General features: G+C 40.1%; 1 protein-coding gene across 2 annotated transcripts in view; it reads left to right on the top strand.

Annotated features, from left to right (window-relative positions):
* Nucleotides 1-19,276, top strand: part of sgcd (sarcoglycan, delta (dystrophin-associated glycoprotein)) — a 182,252-nt gene that overhangs the window by 53,621 nt on the left and 109,355 nt on the right. For both annotated transcript variants that reach the window (XR_003929407.1, XM_030069681.1), the window contains exons 2-3: nt 6,849-6,950; nt 16,916-17,003. Coding sequence is in view for 1 of the 2 variants with exons in the window: in XM_030069681.1 (XP_029925541.1) it covers nt 6,849-6,950; nt 16,916-17,003 (190 nt within the window). In the remaining variant the exon portion in view is untranslated. The remainder of the gene's footprint in view (nt 1-6,848; nt 6,951-16,915; nt 17,004-19,276) is intronic.

A 19,276-nucleotide genomic window follows, 5' to 3' on the forward strand; every position in this document is an offset into this window, starting at 1 on the left:
GGAGAGGCAGGAGTTCATAGAGGGAGGAAGACAGGGAAACCAAGGTGGGCGGAGGAGGGTATGCACTGTGAAAAGGTCCACGATTCAAAACATCAAAAAATGTTGTTTTTTTTTTTTTTTTTTTAAACACTAACAATCTGCAAGTGGGATGAGGTGCATCATGAGCTAACTAGCCAGTTTCCAGAATTTTCTTGAATCAAGTGTCATTGTCTTGATCATACCGGGCTGATCTGCCCTATTCTGCCTTGTTGTGCTATTACAGTTTTTCTCAATTGCTAAAACACTAAACCCTATTGTCTGAACCAAATGCTCCATTGCCTGAACCCACTGATTGAATCAGTCACTCTTTTGGCAAAATCATAAGCACGTTTCACCTGTTTAGACACACCTTACCAACACATTTTCATTGTGATGCTCCTGTGCTGCATAATGGTGAGCACTGGTGGCAAAAGTCAAACACAAGTAAAGCACTGGTGTCACTGGTTGAACACAACAACTCAAAAGTGATCACACTTGTGGCTAAAGATGTGAGAGAACATATATAAGCCAGTTCAGAGAGCACTGCTTTGTGAGGCACTACAATGGAGAGAAATCTGAGAGGAGGAGTTTGTGTGAGAGGAGGTCGAGGAGGTGGAGGTGGTCGAGGAGGTGGAGGTGGTCAAAGAGGTCGAGGAGGTCGAGGTGGTCAAGGTGGTCAGCGAAGACAAAGAACAGTAATATCTGATGAAATCAGAGCTACTGTGATTGACCATGTTCTTGTCCATGGTATGAGCATGAGGGAGGCCAGACACAGGGTACAACCAAACATCAGTAGATTCACTGTGTCCACCATAATCCCAAGATTTAGAGAAGAGAACAGGTAATTACCTTTTTTGACATTATAGTATGTAAATGTTGATAGCAATTACTGTATGACTATACTATATACTGTACCACAGTATACTGTAAGTAAATATATGTTTCAGTACATCACTGTGCCAATGTACTGTAGTATTGTAATGGAGGGTTAGGCTAACTGTTTGTAGGCCTAGTATTCCATGTATATTTTTGTACTTTATTTTTACGTAGGCTTACTGTATACAAGTGCTAAATGCACAAGATTTCTGTTTGTTTTTGTGCTGCAAGTGCTACGTGTAAATACAGAAGATTTCTGTTTTTTGTACTTTTTTTTTTTTTTTACTATGTACAAGTGCTAAATGCACAGGTTTTTTGTTTTGCAACATGCATTTAGCCTACAGTGAACACTAAACATTTATTTCTACAGCTTCATGTCCTGAGCATTGTGTTTTCTATTTTTCTATGTAGTGTTTAGTGACTGCTCAGTAGTGTTTTTAATTTTGATTGACTCGGGGCACAATTTGACAACACAGTTCAGTTTTGAGCACAGATTGAACTGTTTTGAGGTGAAAGTTTGGTTTTGCAAGAGGAGTTTGAGGTTTTGTGAATGTAGCTTGAAAATTGGGTTTTGTGTTCACAGGTTAGAGAAAAGGAGAGCAACTTTCGAGAAATGTGTCTTAGCAATCGAGAAAAACTGTAAATTTATGCTTTTTCCTAGAACAAAAAGTGAAACTTCATTGGATACAAGTGGGATTATTTTATCCCACTGGATTTTTTTTTTTTCACATTTGAAGAAAAAAAAGATTTCATCACAGAATAGAGTGACTGACCTGATTTTAGGGGGGTGCTAATGGCATTGTGTGCATTAAAAATAACAATTCTGATTTATCATCTGTGTGCAGATTGATTGACACCGGGTGTGTTGTGCTTCGGTACGATTAAACACATTCTTTCTAACCCTAGAGGCGATAGAGTTACTATAGGAATACTACAGAAATATTATAGCAGCCATGCATATGTGTGCGTTGCAGTTACTACAGGATTACCACAGAAATATTACAGGTTGATTTATCCACCTATGTGAGACCCGCTGGAATAATTCAATAATGTGAGCCTGAAGGTGATCTGGTAGCGCCTGTAACAGATGTGAAATGCATCTTCAGTGATTGACAGCTGCATTAGAACTGACCTCAGAAGTGATGAATATGTATTTAATGGTCTATAAGCCAGAAAGTGCAAAAATGAAGGAGGGGTTTATTATAATTATTATAATAGCCCCTGATTTACTAAAGCTTACTAAAGAAAAACAGCTTTTTTAACTCAAGATTACACACAAAATTCCCAGCCCAGTGCCTTTTTTTTTTTAAGGCGCAAATATGAGGCGCAATTTTTTTTTTTTTTTTTTTTTTTTAAGTCTTCCATTGCTATACTGACATAATATAAGTGTAACAGCTGATGTGAATGTAATACTATGATATTATAACTGTGGATGTTGCCAAGGTGTCACTCTGATTGAAACTGGCCAATAGAGGCATGGCTTACATCTTTCAGCGTACGTCCCGCCCATGAGATTCAGCTCAACAGAAAGCAAAACGTTTGGACTCGCAAACAAAGCGTTTGGAAAAAAAGCACTGATTAGCATTTCAATCACAAATTTATGTTACTTGCAAGAAAACTTTTTTTTGATTGCAGATCTATTTTTTGATTGCGAGCCACTTATGCTTGATTCCCTAAAGAAACAAAAAACACAAAACCTGCGAGACATTTTCCTCATTAATCACAGGTAGAGGTTACGTCATTACTTTGTGATTCCACAGCGTGCCATTTCATTTCCTGAGGGGACTGAGCATACACGTTACACTCAGCTGGGGAAACCAGATCTGTCTCGACTGCACCGCTGGAGCCGCTGGAGAGGCGTACTCTGCACCAGCGCTGCTATCAGCTGTTTCTGAATGTTACAAACCAGAACCAATTTGAAACTGCAGTTGTCATGTTCAAAAAAGCTGGATTTCTGAAGCTCAGCTCCTTGTCAGTGTGTATTAAGCTGAGTGATACCCATTTTAATAGAACGCCTCGGAAAAAAAATAAAATAATAAAAACTGATAAATGTGTGAAGGAGAGGCAGAGATAGAGAACTATTATGTATCCTTAGCGATTAGCCAGGCAGTGATAAAAATTAGCGAGCGGGAGGACGCAGCGAACGAGTACATGACAGCGAAGAGGGAGCCAGAAGAATCTGCGGCACCCTTTGGTGGAAATCGATGGCTGAATCTGACGATAAAGACGTCTATTAAAGAACGCATTGTGGAGAAACGCCAAGTAGGTGCAAGATATATCTCCTCTCTCGCACTTACAGTCAAAGAGAGCCGGCTTTCGTCATCAAAGACCCGGAAATTGAGTTTAAATGACGTTAGCCGACTATCTCTGATGGGTCCTCCGATTTACACGTGGGGATCATTCTCAATCACAACACGTTCTGCTTTCTTCCCCCCTGTTGCTGCAACGGTCCCAGAATTTTAATGTGGTTTACACAGTAGGGGGAAAGGATTACATGGAGGAGGCTTGAAAACCCACCTCAGATACTTTGGGATTTCAAGGGGTCTTGATCTCCATTTGCTCGTCAGAAACTGCAGGATCAAAAGACGCCGGGAAAACAAAAAGGCTTTGCCGGAGAAGATCACATGGACAGATAGCTTGCTTTTTTGTCTCTGCCTCATTCTTCTATCGCCCCATTGTCTCTCATTCTTTGAAATGATCCAGCAGGTGATCTCATATAAAATATATAGATTGACTGGATGGAAAGCGAAGGGTCAGCCTTGCTAGTCGTGTCTGAATCAAAGCGGCCGCTGAGCCAGTCTCCTCTCACCGAATCTCCTCTCATCATCGGCGGTTAATATCCTTTGGTGTGTTGCTGTGCTGGTATACTGACAGAGATTGTGGAAGCCCCTGTAATGCTGCTGCAATACCCTCTGACTGAAGTGGTACCAAAATTCTCTTGTTATTTATGGCAGGTCTGAATTTTCATTATAACCTTTATGTCAAATGTATAATAAAGATGTACATGTAACATGAAGGTACAGAAGTTTGTCTTGGCTTACGGTGAGTTGCCATTCAATAAAAATGAAAATAAATATTAGTTTCTCCTGCTCTGCATTTTGTCTGCAGCTACCTTTACAGAAGACAGAATAAGCCATAATTAGGAACAAATGAGCACATTTGTTAATCAATAGAAAAATAAATGAATGTTTAAAATAATGTGCAGAGACATCTGCAAAATAAATAAACATACTAAAGTGAACATAATGAACTTAATACCATCATGACCACTGTGAAATGATGAGTGAAATAATTAATTTCTATATTCATTACTTCCCTGATCGTGTATTTCGGTGTTCAGTGTCTGCTTTTCCTGCTACATAATATGCTAATAGGATGTTTTAGCGGGCTCAGTGTTTACTCGGAGACTGTACACAGAAAAACAGGTAATCATGGGAAATGTTGTTGTTAATCATCACAGCAGTCGGTCGGCACCGTCTTGATTGTGAAGTTAAGTCGACGGTGAGGTGGGACTGCAGAGAAAGTTGCTTTGTTGTCAGCCAAGTTCGGCAAATCCAGTCGAGGAACACGCCGCCACACTGATCAACCAAGTGTTAAACACTACCCACATGTTCGACTGACAGGTGACACAATATTGAAATAACAAAATATTGAAATAACAAAATAGGAATAGCAAAATAGCATCATGATGAAATAAACTGAAAGCACTGTAGTACATCAGTGCTGTATGCAGTAGATGGAGACTTGTATTGTCTTCCTAAAGGCATAGCCATTTACTATTTTGTGTTCACTGATATTTATATTTTCAATGTGCTGAAAAGTCTGTCTCGAATGACAAGGAAGGTGGTCGCTAGGTAGACTCCTAGGTGAACATTCATTTACAGTGCTCTCCATTTTACATGTAAACTCAGGCAAATAAGACAAGAGTACAAGGAAAATGGCAAATCAGTCCAAGAGTTCATGTTTGTGGCAGCATAGCCTCACCTCTCTGCCCAAGGTGCCAAACCAGACTGACTTTATAGTTACAGTTCACACCGAACACCCCTTCAGCCAGTACCATCACATAAAGACCACCACAGTAACTGTACCACAAGGAAAGCAAAATAACATTCTTAAACTTACATACAAGCTCATTCACATAACTGAAGTGCTTTGTGTAAGGGTTCGTAATGTGAATATCACTCTACACTGCTACAAACAAACAAATGAGGCACGGCGACAGAAAGACAAAAGCCTTCACTTGGTTTGACCCGGTGATGTCAGCCGTGACATCACCAACACTGGCCCTGCATGGTGGCTCTGAACTAAGGACCAAACAATTACAGAATGTTTAAACCTGCATCCTAATAAAGGTAACTGACACAAACTTAGAGCTGATGTAACCAAAATGCTAACACAAGCATAATATGGTGCAATGAGTTAAATGAACATGTAAGTCCTGCAGCCCATGCAACCACACAGGTCATTTGTCCCAACCCTCTCATACTGTGTTTGTGTCTGTGTTTTCTGACAGGAGAGCATACTTCCATCAATTTGCATGATCTATTGTGATAATGTGTTGCATATAGACGAATATGTGTCATAAAACAACACTAAACTTGCAGAAGCACTGTTTCTATGCATGTAAGAAGCTGTAGGCTGTGTTTGCCAGTGGTTCAGTTGCTAATGCTAACTGGAAAGCCAGGTGTGTTATCTTGACTGTTCTCCATGAGAGTGATTATGGCAGCTGATCAAGTGGGGCGGGCACTTTAATACGGCGTGTGCAGCTTTATTCTGTGAGCACGAGCTGTGCTCTGTATCTAAATGACACCTTTTTCCCCGCATTTTCAGGGAGCTGCGCTATTAGCCTGAGATTTTCCTACGCAGGCGTCTTGGCACGTTGAAAAATAGCAGGTGTTTGTTATGAAGCTGCAGGTGGCAGTAATGAAATGGCAGGTGTTGGTCACGGCCTGCAGCTCCTGTTCATGGCGCTGCAACATATTGGCAAGAAACACATCAAGAGAATACTATGATTAGGCTTGGCATGTCCACAAGTAATGCACTGACTTACCCTTGACATACACAGCAAGTGAGTCTTAGACAAACAGCTGTGCTTCAGTATGCAGTTTTACTGTACTGGTTGATCAACAAAAAGTCTTGCTTACCAGATGCTGTTAGTCTCTCACACATGGAGATCTTATTTATCCCAGAGGGAAATCAACTGCCACTGCAGCAATGAACCTGAGACACAATAAACAGCATGACAAAACAGGCCTATCATGTTACAGCTAATAAAAAAAGAAAAAAGATAAAAGCATTATATCGCTTCCTCATACAATCATCTCAGCTCAACATCACTGCACGTCAAAATCACTTCATTATAGGAGTTGCCACAGAGAATAAATGAATAAATAAGTAAATAAAGTTATTTTCAACGGCTGCATCTGCAATGTGACAGCTGCCATAAGTGATTTGTATTTACACCGGAAAAAAAATCTAAACATTTTATGTATTTGCATGTTCAGTCTTTATTTATTTATTTTTTTCCTTCAAACAAGTCAAACAAAAATCTGCAAATGGGATGAGACAGTCCCACTTGCTTCCAGTGCAGTTCCACCTGATTCAGGATTTTTTTTGTTTGCTTGTTTGTTTTGTTTTGTTTTTGCTGGGAACAAGTATAGATATGTTGAAACAAGGCAGACTAAGACAGCTTAGTGGGATCAAGAAAATGACACTTGATTCAAGAAAATTCTGGAAACAAATTTTACCTTTAAGAAAAGTAAAATTTTAACTCTGAATATGAGACAGACAGAATGGCTTTGTGATTTTTTATTTATTTATTTATTTATTTTTTCAGTGTATAGATGGTGGCTGCTGGAAGTGTGTGAAACATCACTGTGACACTGTAAGGTTGATGTGACTTGTCGCCAAAAGGCCATAGGAACTAACTGTGGGTGTGTTTTTGTTTTTCTTAGGACGGGATGGGCAACCTGAGAATAACAGAGAAGGGCCTGAAACTGGAGGGGGACTCTGAGTTCCTCCAACCTCTCTATGCCAAAGAAATCCAGTCCAAACCAGTAAGTAACTTAAACCAGTGCATTTTTCTTGTATTTACTTATTCTGTATTTAATCAGGGTAGCCATACTGAGAATAAAATTCTCTATTAAATGAGTCTTGGCTGAGAAAAGCAGCACACAAATTAAAAACAATTGCAACAAATGGAAACACTGGGACAGTAAAAACATCCACAGCATTAAAAATGTGACAGACGCCTGGAGCCATGTCATCCAAAAGTTAATAACGTGAGCATACGTAATGAGACAGATTTCTAATTTTGAGTTTAATGTGTGGACTTGGAGTGAGTCTAAGATGTTGCTGCAGCCCGGTCCAGTATGATATACCCTGATAACACAAGGCTGTTCTGCCCAGTCCTGACAGCAAAGCAACTCTGAAGGCTCATTTGAAACGTAAAATGTGCTCAGAAAAGTTTTTTTTTTTTTTTTATATTAATGGCATATTGCAGTCTATTAAAACTCTGCTAAGCTTTTTAGTGAAAAAACAACCTGTCCTTTCCTTTGAAAAGAGGAAGAAAGGTCTTAAAGGTCTTAAAATATTGTTTTTGTTCAAACAAGGTTAAAAAAAAATCTCCTAGTGGGGTGAGATAGTCCCACTTGTTTCCAATGCAGTTTCACTTATGTCAGGATTTTTTTTTTTTTTTTTTTTTCTGGGAAAAATATAAATATGTTGGAACAAAGCAGACTAAGGCAGATCAAGGAAATGACATTTGATTCAAGAAAATTCTGGAAACAAGTTGATTAGTGTTGGAAACAAGTGGGATTATCTCATCCCACTGGCAGATTCATTACCTTGTTTGAAGGAAAAACAGGGGTTTAACATGGAATATGAGTCTAAATGACTCAAGATGGAGATTTTTTTTTTTTTGCAGTGTGCTGATCCTGGTGCACATGCAGCCATATTGATCTACCTACAAGTGCTCCCACTCCAGCCATATACATAATTTGTGTTGCTTTCAAAGCGTAAGCATCACAGGCATTTCTACAGCACCCAAAGACCAATTTCTGAGACCATACACAATAGGCATTTTCATGAGGTTATCTGCAGACATGTTTGGTTTCAAACTAGGTGTGCATGTATGTGGACATTTTCAATAGCATGACAGCCCAGTCTCACCGTAGTTTGTGACACACTCACCAAAATCAAATCTATAGATTTGTGTCAATGGACATGAATTGTCTGTTTTTCAGCATTCAGCTTTAAAAGTGAGGTATTTCGACTGGAAGTATATTTGAGGCCTGTAGGTATTATAAAGAACGAATTCTACATTAGGAAGAAGGTGGGGCGCTGGATGGGTCAGTCAACATGACTTTCATACAGCAACCCGGGTTCGAGTCTGAGGTAAGACCAGTGTTCATTCCCATAGACTGAGACCATGTCCAGTTTCTGGTTTTGGTGCCTAAACCTAACATTTCCCTAAACCCATCTGGATATACACTACTCACAAAAAGTTAGGGATATTTGGCTTTTGGGTGAAATTTATGGAAAATATAAAAAGTTCACGCTACAGTGATATTATATCATGAAAGTAGGGCATTTAAGTAGAAGCATACACTGGTGATTTCCTCATCTCAAACAATTTCTTGAAACAAAAGCCAACAACAGTGGTGGATATACCACAACAAAAAATGTCAGTGTCAATAACTTGTCATGTGCCCTTGAGCATCAATTACAGCTTGACAGCGACGTCTCATGCTGTTCACAAGTGGACTTATTGTCTGCTGAGGCATGGCATCCCACTCTTCTTGAAGGGCGGCCCTCAGGACATTGAGGTTCTGGGGTACAGAGCTCCGAGCCTCTACACGGCGACTCAGCTGATCCCATAGGTTTTCTATGGGATTCAGGTCTGAGAAAGTGCAGGCCACTCCATCTGAGGTACCCCAGTCTCCAGCAGCCGTTCCCTAATGATACGACCTCGATGAGCTGGAGCATCAAACACCTGATGTGAATTTTGCCATTAAGCTCCTTGTTAGAGAACAGCAACTTGTGCAAAAAGTACTGAAACATGGAACAGTTGGACATGTGCATTCAAAAGTTTACAGAAGGTCACATTAAGTTCACCTGTAAAAGTTAGAATGCATTTTAGGTTCATCCAGAAATTTCACCCGAAAGCCGAATATCCCTAACTTTTTGTGAGTAGTGTATGTTTTTGCTGAATAAAGCTACCAAAATTTAGCCCCTTCTGAAAGTGCAGGAGAATATGTGTTCATGAAAAAAGGGACAATTCATTTCTGCGGACACGAATCTGTAAATTAAAATTCATGCCTACTGTCCTGCCTGTGAGACAGGGTTTAGGATGGACACACACGGTATAACCCATGCTTCAAGTGACCTCACAGCACCCTGAGTGCACCCAAACCAACACATACAGCTGGTAGTGCAAGCATCCAGTGTGCTGGACAGGATCATAGCTTCAGCTTTGCTTTTGGTGTGTAAATCAGTCCAGGCCTGATATGTTCTCACCAATATCAACCACCCACGCATGTAGTATTACGCTCTTCAGTTCACGTTCATGCGCCAGATACCAAGACATCAGCATTCAGCAGAAGTGTTCCTCCCCCAGCCTACCATTCCTGAACCTGCTGAAAAAAAAAAAAAAAGGAAGTCGGCTACCATTTGTTTTTACACTCATATGTGCTTTAAACGTATTGTTTCTATGAGAATCTAATTACATCAGAGCATCCTGGGCTTAAAATAACATGTTTATTTTAACTTGTGTTTAACTAGTTATACTTATTCTCAAAGTAGCCATATGAAAATGTGTGTTTTGTTACATAGTTGATCTTCCATACTGGTGGCACCAAGGTCTAGCCCAAGTGCAAATATGGAGACTGTTGCTATGACATACTGTCCCTTCCTTCTTATGTTCCGGTGCACACTGGTCAACAGCGTGAACTTGACCGTCTTGATAATCAGTGAAACACGTGACGTCAATGTGGACATGCTGGAGGGCAAAACCACAAGTGTGATGAACTGGAATGAGGCATCTGTTTAGAAATTACCATTCTGCAGCACTTCCCGCGCTCTGTGTCACAACTAGAGGAAGAGTACCACAGCCTGAGATGTCAGAGAAATGGAGAGATGGTGCGATAAAATGATAGACACTCTCTCCCTCCACCTCTTTCTCTCTTTACTCTGTCTGGCAGTAATAATAGCAGAGAGCAGGGAGTGGACGGATGGCTTGATAATGAAAGAGAGCAGAATGCTTTATCTCTCTTGTCTAGCACCTCATACAAGCCGAGAGAGAGGACAAGAAGGAGAGGGAGAGAGAATGAGAGCAAAGAAAAGGTGGAGATGGCAATGAGGGAGAAATGATAGATGCAGGGAACAGGGAGAGAGATGAAGAACGGCTGAAAAGGAGCAGAGAGCTGACAAGGATTTGACAGATGGTGACGTGCGGGAGCAAGTTCAACTTCAAACCCAAACAAGCACAACATTTTCACATTGTGATGTGACAACAAGCTCAGGGTTCATATAGGAACAGCTTTGCAAACTGTTACAATAATCGAAAGATACAAAAGATATTTACACTGTGGCCATTTCAACGTGGAACCCAGGAGCTTGGATTGTGTCACTGTGACACAGATGTTCAATTTTGCAGGTCTGTCAAAATAAAGGTCTATTCAATACTCAAAGAGGGAAAATAAAGAGAGGGGGAATAGAGGCTGAAGAGACTGGATGAGGCGGGAGGAGAAATAGGGAGAAAGAGGACAGAGCCAAGACATGGCGGGTAAGAGAAACAAAGAAGCAGATGAAAGGAACAAAGAGGTGGAGAGGAGACACTGGAGAATAGAAGGCGAGAAACAGAGAGAGGCGTTGGGAGAGGGATAGCTGGCCAGTGGCTCAGGCAGAGGAGGTGAGAGGAATAGTAATGGTGGGTGGGTAGTGATGGGAAGAGACAATTGGCCTGTACATGAGAGGTTGAGTCCAGAGACAGAACAGAAAAAAAACAAAAAAAAAAAACAAAAAAAAAAACAAAGCTTCAGACCCCTGCTGTTATTTCTTATTATTCCTCCCCTCATAAGGTTCTTCCACTCCTCCATCTCTTTGTTTTTCCTCTCACTTCCTGCACTCTCTCTACTCTTCTGCTGTCTTTTCCATTTTCTCTCACGCTTTCTCTCCATGTTCTGTTCTCTCTCTTTTTTCTTGTGTTTATTTGGGCCCTTGATCTCTCTCCCCTCACAGCCCCGTTCCATTCAGTTTAGCTCACTGCAGTACAGTGGTGGAAGCAGGTGATGACAGGCGTGATGCTCACAGGCCTATATCAGTTAAGGAGTCAAATCACTGAAGTTAAGGTATCCAACATCTTCATGAGTGAAGACAATATCTAATGACCACAGTGCATGAGACAAATTGCCGACCAAACACCATTAAGGACTCCATTCGGGGGCTTTTCAGCGCTGTGCTGAAACAGTGGTTTTCAAACTGGGTTCCGTACGGGGCTTCCAAGCTAACGCCTTGGCTACATTGAACACAAGATGCATGCAGACTGTTGGCGAAGCGAATGCTGCAACACTATGTTTCCACTTCAACCAATGAAACCGGCTTGAGAGGCAGTGAGAGCAACATGAGAGCACGTGATGCATATGCGCTGCAATATAGACCGCTCTTATCTTTATAATTTTTATGCAAAGGTGTGTGTGGTCCTTTTACACAGAAATGTCTGTCAGCATTTGATTTGTCAGTACCAGCTGCCAGTTACTTATTACCTTTTCCTTTACACGGCCTACTGTAGTCTGTAGATGTTAACTTGCCCATATCACACAAACTTGCTGACAAAGTTTCAAAGTGCTATGATGCTCTTTAACTAAACTGGAGAGCTCCTTCAGCGACAGACTGCTTCACCCAAACTGTGTGAAGGAACGCTATCGCAGGTCCTTCCTTCGTGCAGCCATCAGACTCTACAACAAGCAGTGCTCCCAGCAGACCACACAATCCCCAAGACTGCACTGACTGCACTATAATGCACATTCTCCTCTTCTCAGCACCTTAAGTCAGAGTGACCATCACGTTCTTGGTAACTTTTCTTACTAAGGCCCTTCTTCCATGATTGCTCAGTTTGGCCGGGCGACCAACTCTTGGAAGAGTCCTGGTTGGGCCAAACTTCTTCCATTTGAGAATTATGGAGGCCACTGTGCTCTTGGGAACCTTCCCCAGATCTGTGCCTTGCAACAATCCTGTCTCTGAGCTCTGCAGGCAGTTCCTTTGACCTCATGGCTTGGTTTTGGCTCTGATATGCATTGCAAGCTGTGAGGCCTTCTATGGAGAGGTGTGTGGTAAATTCAATTGATTGACCTGTGGTAAATCAATTTAATTAACCACAGGTGGACTCTAATCAAGGTATAAAAACATCTCAGCAACCATCAAGAGAAATGGGAGGCACCTGAGCTAAATTTCAAGTGTTGTTGCAAAGGGTCTGAATACTTATGTCAATGTGATATTTCAGTTTTTCCTTTTTAATAAATTTGCAAAAAAAAAAAAAAAAAAAATGTAGCATCAGGCTGCAACATAACAAAAGCAACAAAAGTGAACGGGGTCTGAATACTTTCTGAATGCACTGTAATTGCTTAGAACACCAAATCTCTCCTGTAGTGAAATTAACATTGTATTATGCCTACTCTTATTGTGAAGGCCCAATGGCTGATGCAGACATAAAATACAATACTTTTCAAAATCTACACGTTCACTGGGAAAAAATAAGAAGACTTCTTCAACTTTGGTTATATAAAGCATGCTACATTTAGTTTTATTAGGGATGCACAATACTGGATTTTGTTTTTCCCTTATTTGATATGCTAATATTTATTTTAAAGCCGTTATGAGCCGATACCAATGATGTGCCACAGACAAAATAATGTTGTGCCTCACCTGAAGGCCATCAGACGAGCCTTGTGCTCTGAAAAAAAAAAAAAAAAAAAAAAAAGGTACTTGATGTGGAATTTAACAAGGCAATGGGCTCCATGCACTGTGGTCGCAACATCCATGACAATGTGACAACAACAAATGTTTCAGACAGATGTGACAGATGAGTACCTGTTTCACTGCAAGTGTAGCACATTTGTTTTTACTATGTTTTTACTCACTTAGAATATATTGACATTTTTCCACTGGGGAAAAGTTTTTCATTGTAAGACACTGTGCTCATCTCACAAAAAGTCTGTGAAAGCCGACCAACTTTGCCAGTTAACTTCTTCGCTGAAAAAAAAATAAATAAATAAAAATAATGGTTCAGCCAATGAGATTATTTCTGCCTCTGGAGCAGCTCTGCCTCTGAGAAATGTTTGTATGACTAAAATTGCAATCTGCATGCCTTTCTCTCAGCATTTCTCACTCTCTGTCTGTCTCACTCTCTCTGTTTCTCTCAGTCTGAGACCTCATGCTGAGAATAATATGGTGTGTCACAGTAATAAAGAAAAGAAAGGGGGAGTGCAGTGGGGATCAGAAGCAATGCAGAACAACAAACTAAGCTCATGTACTGTGCACAAACAGGCCCGCAGGACCAGTGTAGTGGCCTCTCGAAGGCATGTGAAGAGCCTGTTGCCGGAAGACAGAGCAGAGAGATGGAACGATACTCTGGCTGTCACAAAAGACACAAAACACTTGACTCTTTGTTGGTATTTCTGATCCTCAGGCCATCATGCTAGAAATTAATAATAATAATAATAATTATTATTATTATAATAACAATAATTTTAAAATATGTTTTCTCTGTTACCCAGAGCCATTATCATTAAATAATATCTCCACACATTTCTTCAGTGTGTCTTCAGCATTTGTGTAGAAAAAATGTAGGTAATGTTCATTCTGTTGAGTGTAACATCAAACATGTAATATTTCTGTCAGCAAGGCAGCCCTGCATCCAAATCTATTGCTGAGTTTTTATTCAGTAAAAAAAAAAAAAAAAAAACCTCAGGTACAGTATTTCATCTGCGGTCATCCGGCTGTGGTGCAACACCTGCTCCACTGCTGCAGAAAATGGGAAACTAAAATTCGGAGTGTAATTTGAGTATCCAAGAAGATCTTCAGGGGGCCAAAACGTAATGTAGAGAATGTAGAGATGCTGCTTTCCATGACTGATGCCTGCAACAGTATCTAGCTGAAGAACTGGAGAGGCCCCTGATGTGCCAAGCCTCTGGTGTGACGGAAATGCACACAATATGTTGCACTGCAAAAAAAAAAAAAAAAAAAAAAAAAGCTAATTTCAACTACGCAAAAGGCTGAAGTCCATTTCAAGTGCTCTCTGTCAGAGCTTAAGGGTGAAGTAAGAGGTTAAGGTTGGGGTTTGGATTAGAGAAGGGTGATGCAAATTTCATTTCCGGCATGCCAGAGGCTGGCGCACCACAGACTTTGCACATCAGATGCTCCTCTTTGCTGCTGGATGCTACTCAATGTGTGATGATTCACTGAAAGAAACATCTCACCTTGTTTTGGCCAGTAACTGCCGCGCCCCATCTCGACTACATCAATGTAATTACAAAAATGCAGCCCTGAGATTTTTCTTTTCCCTAGATTTTCATTCGTGATCAGTTGTTTAGTTTTTTTTATAGGAGATTTCCTGCTATTGATTGCTCTACAAACTGTGCATGTTCTCTGGCAGACTAAGGGGATAGCATTGAACATGCTTTACAGAGCCACAGGCAGTAGCTGCCCTCTTAAATCATTGCACTGCGCTTATATATAAGACCCGGAGAGGCCACCGAGAGATGAGATTTTAAACTTTTTTGCAAATACTTTCTAACATCAGACTTAGGCCAGGCAACAGAAAAGAATTCAAGGATATAGTGAATGTTTTCATAGATGTTTTTGGCAAATCATCACGAAAACCTTGCTCAAATGCAGTCAAACTGCCTCAACGGTCCCCTGAGTAGTTATTTTCAGTGATTCTCAGTGGCACCACACACAGTCAGTGCTTTGAATGAGAAACCAGATTGCCATAATTAGGGATTAAGAGAAACCCAATATCTCAATCACTGGGCCATGTAAACCCTTACTCATATTTCTGAATGGCTTTTTACGTGTGTGCATGTGCAAGAAAGGGAGCGGACTGAAAAACGGACACAACAAACACGAAAAACACACACAATGTAAAATGTTCAGGATAGTAATACTGTTTTTGTAGTGAGCACTGCCTACTTTGAGACAAAATGCAGATAAGTCAACAGAACAAGAGGCTGGCTGTCCGGTGCATTCGGGTGCCTCTGCAGGCTGCAGCAGTGTTGACAGCAGCAGTGGGAATGGCAGAGTTAGGTGGGGCCCAATTATTGCTTGCACAAGTAAGCTAGGGTTTTGAGTTGTCAGATATCCTTCTTTAACCTGGTTGGAATAATTGTGCTTCTTGTGTGCATGTAAACATAGTGAGCAGCTAATGTACTTGTTCATGCAGCACGTCAGTGACAAAGATCCATGTCGACACGTGCGCATTATTGATTTTTAGGAACTAGTTGCTGCAGCACCAGATGTCACACTCTATTCTCTCAAAGTATCCGCCCATTAAAATTCCACAGGCTCTAAGTGCAGAACGATTCAAATTTATATATGTAATTGTGATTCATGTAATTGTAATGCATTCAATATATCAAATAACTGGCAGTACTCCCAGGTTGTTTTTACATTCAGATCTGACTTGCAGCTTTGTTATCGTAATAACGTCTCGCTACATGTCATACATTTGGAGTACTTCCTGTGAGGACTCCAGTAAGTTTGGCTGCAGCCATAATGTTATCTGTGATATACACAGAAGGCATGGCTATCCCCTCCTGGACTCTGACTCAACACAATGGTCAGGACCTTATCTCTAATTAAGAAGTTGACTGAGGCATGAAAGATTAGCCAGGCAGAGGAAAAGGGAAAAGTGTCCTACGTGATTAGCATTACAGATCACTCCTGCACTCTCTGGGAAGTGGAAAGTTAGTCTCAGTGCTGTTATAATGTGTGCACCTGGGGTCAACAGGCTGGGCTTTTCTATAATGTGAATATGAATGCATATTTGCCTGTGAATGACAGTGTATGTGTTTGAATGGGAGTGTATGCATGCTGGTGTTAAATGTCTGAGGGTGTTAAGTATCTTTAAGTATCTCTGTTAGTATATGTATGTTTGTGTCAGTGCATTTTTGTGTGTGCATGTGTGTGGTTAGCTCTTGTAGCCATAATTTACGAACAGTGTTGATTTAATGAATGGCAATGAAAAAAAAATCAGATTACTTTTTTGTGCATTTGCCTTTCAGTTTAAGTAATCAGTTACTTCCTAGACGTCTTTCACAACTAGCAAGTTTTTTTTTTTTTTTTTTTTTTTTTTTTTGGCTAAGAAACAACAAAAACTGTAAATACAATTCCCAGGTGTTGTTTGTGCATTAGAGTGTGGATACCTGATGGGTCGGGCCGGGTTCAGACAAAAATTTAGAAATTATGTTCAGGTTCGGGTCAGGTTCAGTCACGTCGGTGTTATTTTGCTGAAAAATTATGGACCTACTGGGTCTTGGTCTTCTTCAGAATGTATATCAATAATGTTTATCCAGCTGGGAAATGTTCCCAACCAGTTAGATGATCAGTGGGTTTACATGGAGGAAGAGTGAATAAAAACACAACTACCAAGCCAACATGTCGTGTGTGATGGGCGAGTGGAGCCTGCGTCAACCACTTTGTGCTCACTGTGGTTGGTGCACAATTGTTCATTTCATATTCACGATTATTCGTTGCATATTTGATCACGCTTTAATAAAATCAGTAATAGTTACTTCTGAAAGCACTGTTCAACACTCTATGATGCACACTATTGCACACTCTAGCAAACTGCTGCTTTAAGAACCACAAAAATAAAATTAACTGATTAAAAATTAATTTCCTTGTATAAAAGGATTATTATTATTATCCCTTTTAATTTAATTTAAATTAATCTTTTTTTTCAGGTAAGCTGCTTGGCTGAAGAAAAAAAGATTAAGTAGCTAACTAACAATCCCTCTCCCTGCAGGGCCGCCCGCTGTTCCTGCAGTCCTCCAGAAATGTGTCGGTCAATATTGTCAACAGCAACAACCAGCTGCTCACACAGCTCGTCGCAGGTAAGACGACACAGCAGGACTACAGGAGCTATCATTTATCTATTATCATTATTATTATTTGGTATGGAGAAGATTGTGGCTCTCTCTACTGTTGAAATAAGATATGTAACTGTGATTTGGCATGAAGTAGCCACTTCAGAAATGCACTGAAAACCTAAAAACATCATGACAAAAATTAGGCATCCCCATCATCTTTGTCATGGTTTATTGATGAAGCACATGCCAAAAAAAAAAAAAAAAAAAAAAAGAAAAGAGAAAAAGCATAATGAGTCAAAAGAAGAAGTTGCATGAAATCTTTCCTGCCTTTTTCATTATTCGCAGCCAAAAAACCCAAAGCTGGCACGATTTATATGAAAGATTGAATGTCATATTGGGAGCTGCTGTGTAAAAGCCATCATACCCTCGAGGATGCTCTTCTTTGTTATAACCCTCATAACCATAATCATAGAAAACATTTTCAGGTGTTACTGGCATTAAATTGGAACGCAACTGGATTACAGACAACTCATCTGTATTCTGCTGCAGTTACTGGGAAAAACACACATCATCAGACGGCAGATAGTTTTGAACAGCTAGATTGGACTGCTGGAGTTTGAAAAGAAAATGGAGTGGGACTGTCAGGTCACAGACAGAGAGGCTCTTTTCACATCCTCAAATCACCGCTCATACTGTTTATGAGTTAAGGTGATGATTGCACAGCTGAAGTAAGAGTCTGCAAACTCAAACTGACTGAATCACTGAGTTGCCCTCCTCCTGTCGATGTGATGCTGACTCTAATGGTAAACAGTAATATGAAATGTTTAATGACTGAGGAAAGGCTCCAAAGCAATTCTTATTTATGATAAAACATTAAACAGCCTTTATTCTGGCTAGTCCCTTGTGGAGCAATGACACACCCAACATTCTTTTTTTTTTTTTTTTTAGGTTTTGGTGCTTTCTTCCTCTAACTTTCTTCACCACAATTTATCTCAAAATGTCAATGATGAATCGCAGTTGGTTGCATTTTTAATTGCATGTTTATTATGCTATATTTTGCAACTGAAAATCTTTCTAACATCCAGCAGTTCGTTACAGAATGGTTTGATACTTTATAACCATTATAATCAAAAGGCATGCAAAAAAAAAAAAAAAAAGAAAAAAAAAAATCCAATACAAACAATTTGACCCCATGAAATGGACCCTTACTTCCTTGATCTGATGTAGTTCCTGCTGCAACAGGAAGTTTGGACTTGATAGAGGGCAGGGAGGGATCATTCACAAGTAAAAAAAAAAACAAAAACAAACAAAAAACAATAGAATCTCAGTTTGGGAGAGAGACACCACTTTATTTGAAGGGACAGGTGGATGAGAGAAGATGTTTAAAGATTTGTAAAGGTTTTATTGGATGAAATGTTAATTTACACTAACTGGTGCAAGGCGATGTTACTATTGAAGATGCTCTGTTTTACAGGAAACTGCAAAAAAGTAGAAGTCATGTGAGGTCATATCATGGGGCCTTTAACTGAACAAGTATCTTCCACATTAAAGGGCTGTCACAGCAGGGGACTTTGCAACATCTTGAGCTTTCTGAAAAATACTAATCATCCAAAAAAAAAAAAAAAAAAAAAAAAAAAAAAAAAACAGGGGAAAAGGCTAGCACAACAGATATGTTTGGCATTTAGGTAGTAGCTCCAAATGGAAGTACTTCAGAGACACTTCCACTTGAAACAAGTCGCATATTACTATTGATTTGTAAACGCAGAAGTCTGGGAGTCTTTTAGAGTGGGGAAAAAGCATTGACTATCACAGTAATGTCTGGGAACTGAATTAGTCACGTTGTGAAAGCTGCAGAATGCACTGACGCTTGTATATCAACTTCAGCCGTGCTTAAGAGAGACAATAAAAAAAATATGCAACATATTTTAAAGAAAAAAGGACATGAATCTGTGCCATACGAGATATAATGTTATTTTTAGTTGTGGCTCCCTAAGTAGTAGATACTACTTTATCATTTAAAGGTTTAAGCTTTACATATTAGGTTCACAGGCCAACCTAATCAACTTCTGTGAAGTAATATGTAACTAGCACAGTTTTGAACACTACCAAAACACAGCCACATGTGACGAACTGTGCATGCTGGCTACTGAAGAAATATTGTTTGATGTAACAAAAAAGAGAGAGTGGCACTAAACCACCGGACAAAGACACCAGAGGATTAGAAAGCGACAGGCCTTCTCGGGCCCCTGTCCAGCCTCAACCAGTCACACTGACACAGAGGGCCAAACATAATCTGG

This window comes from Myripristis murdjan, chromosome 14, assembly GCF_902150065.1.
Source record: "Myripristis murdjan chromosome 14, fMyrMur1.1, whole genome shotgun sequence".
Lineage (NCBI taxonomy): Eukaryota > Metazoa > Chordata > Actinopteri > Holocentriformes > Holocentridae > Myripristis > Myripristis murdjan.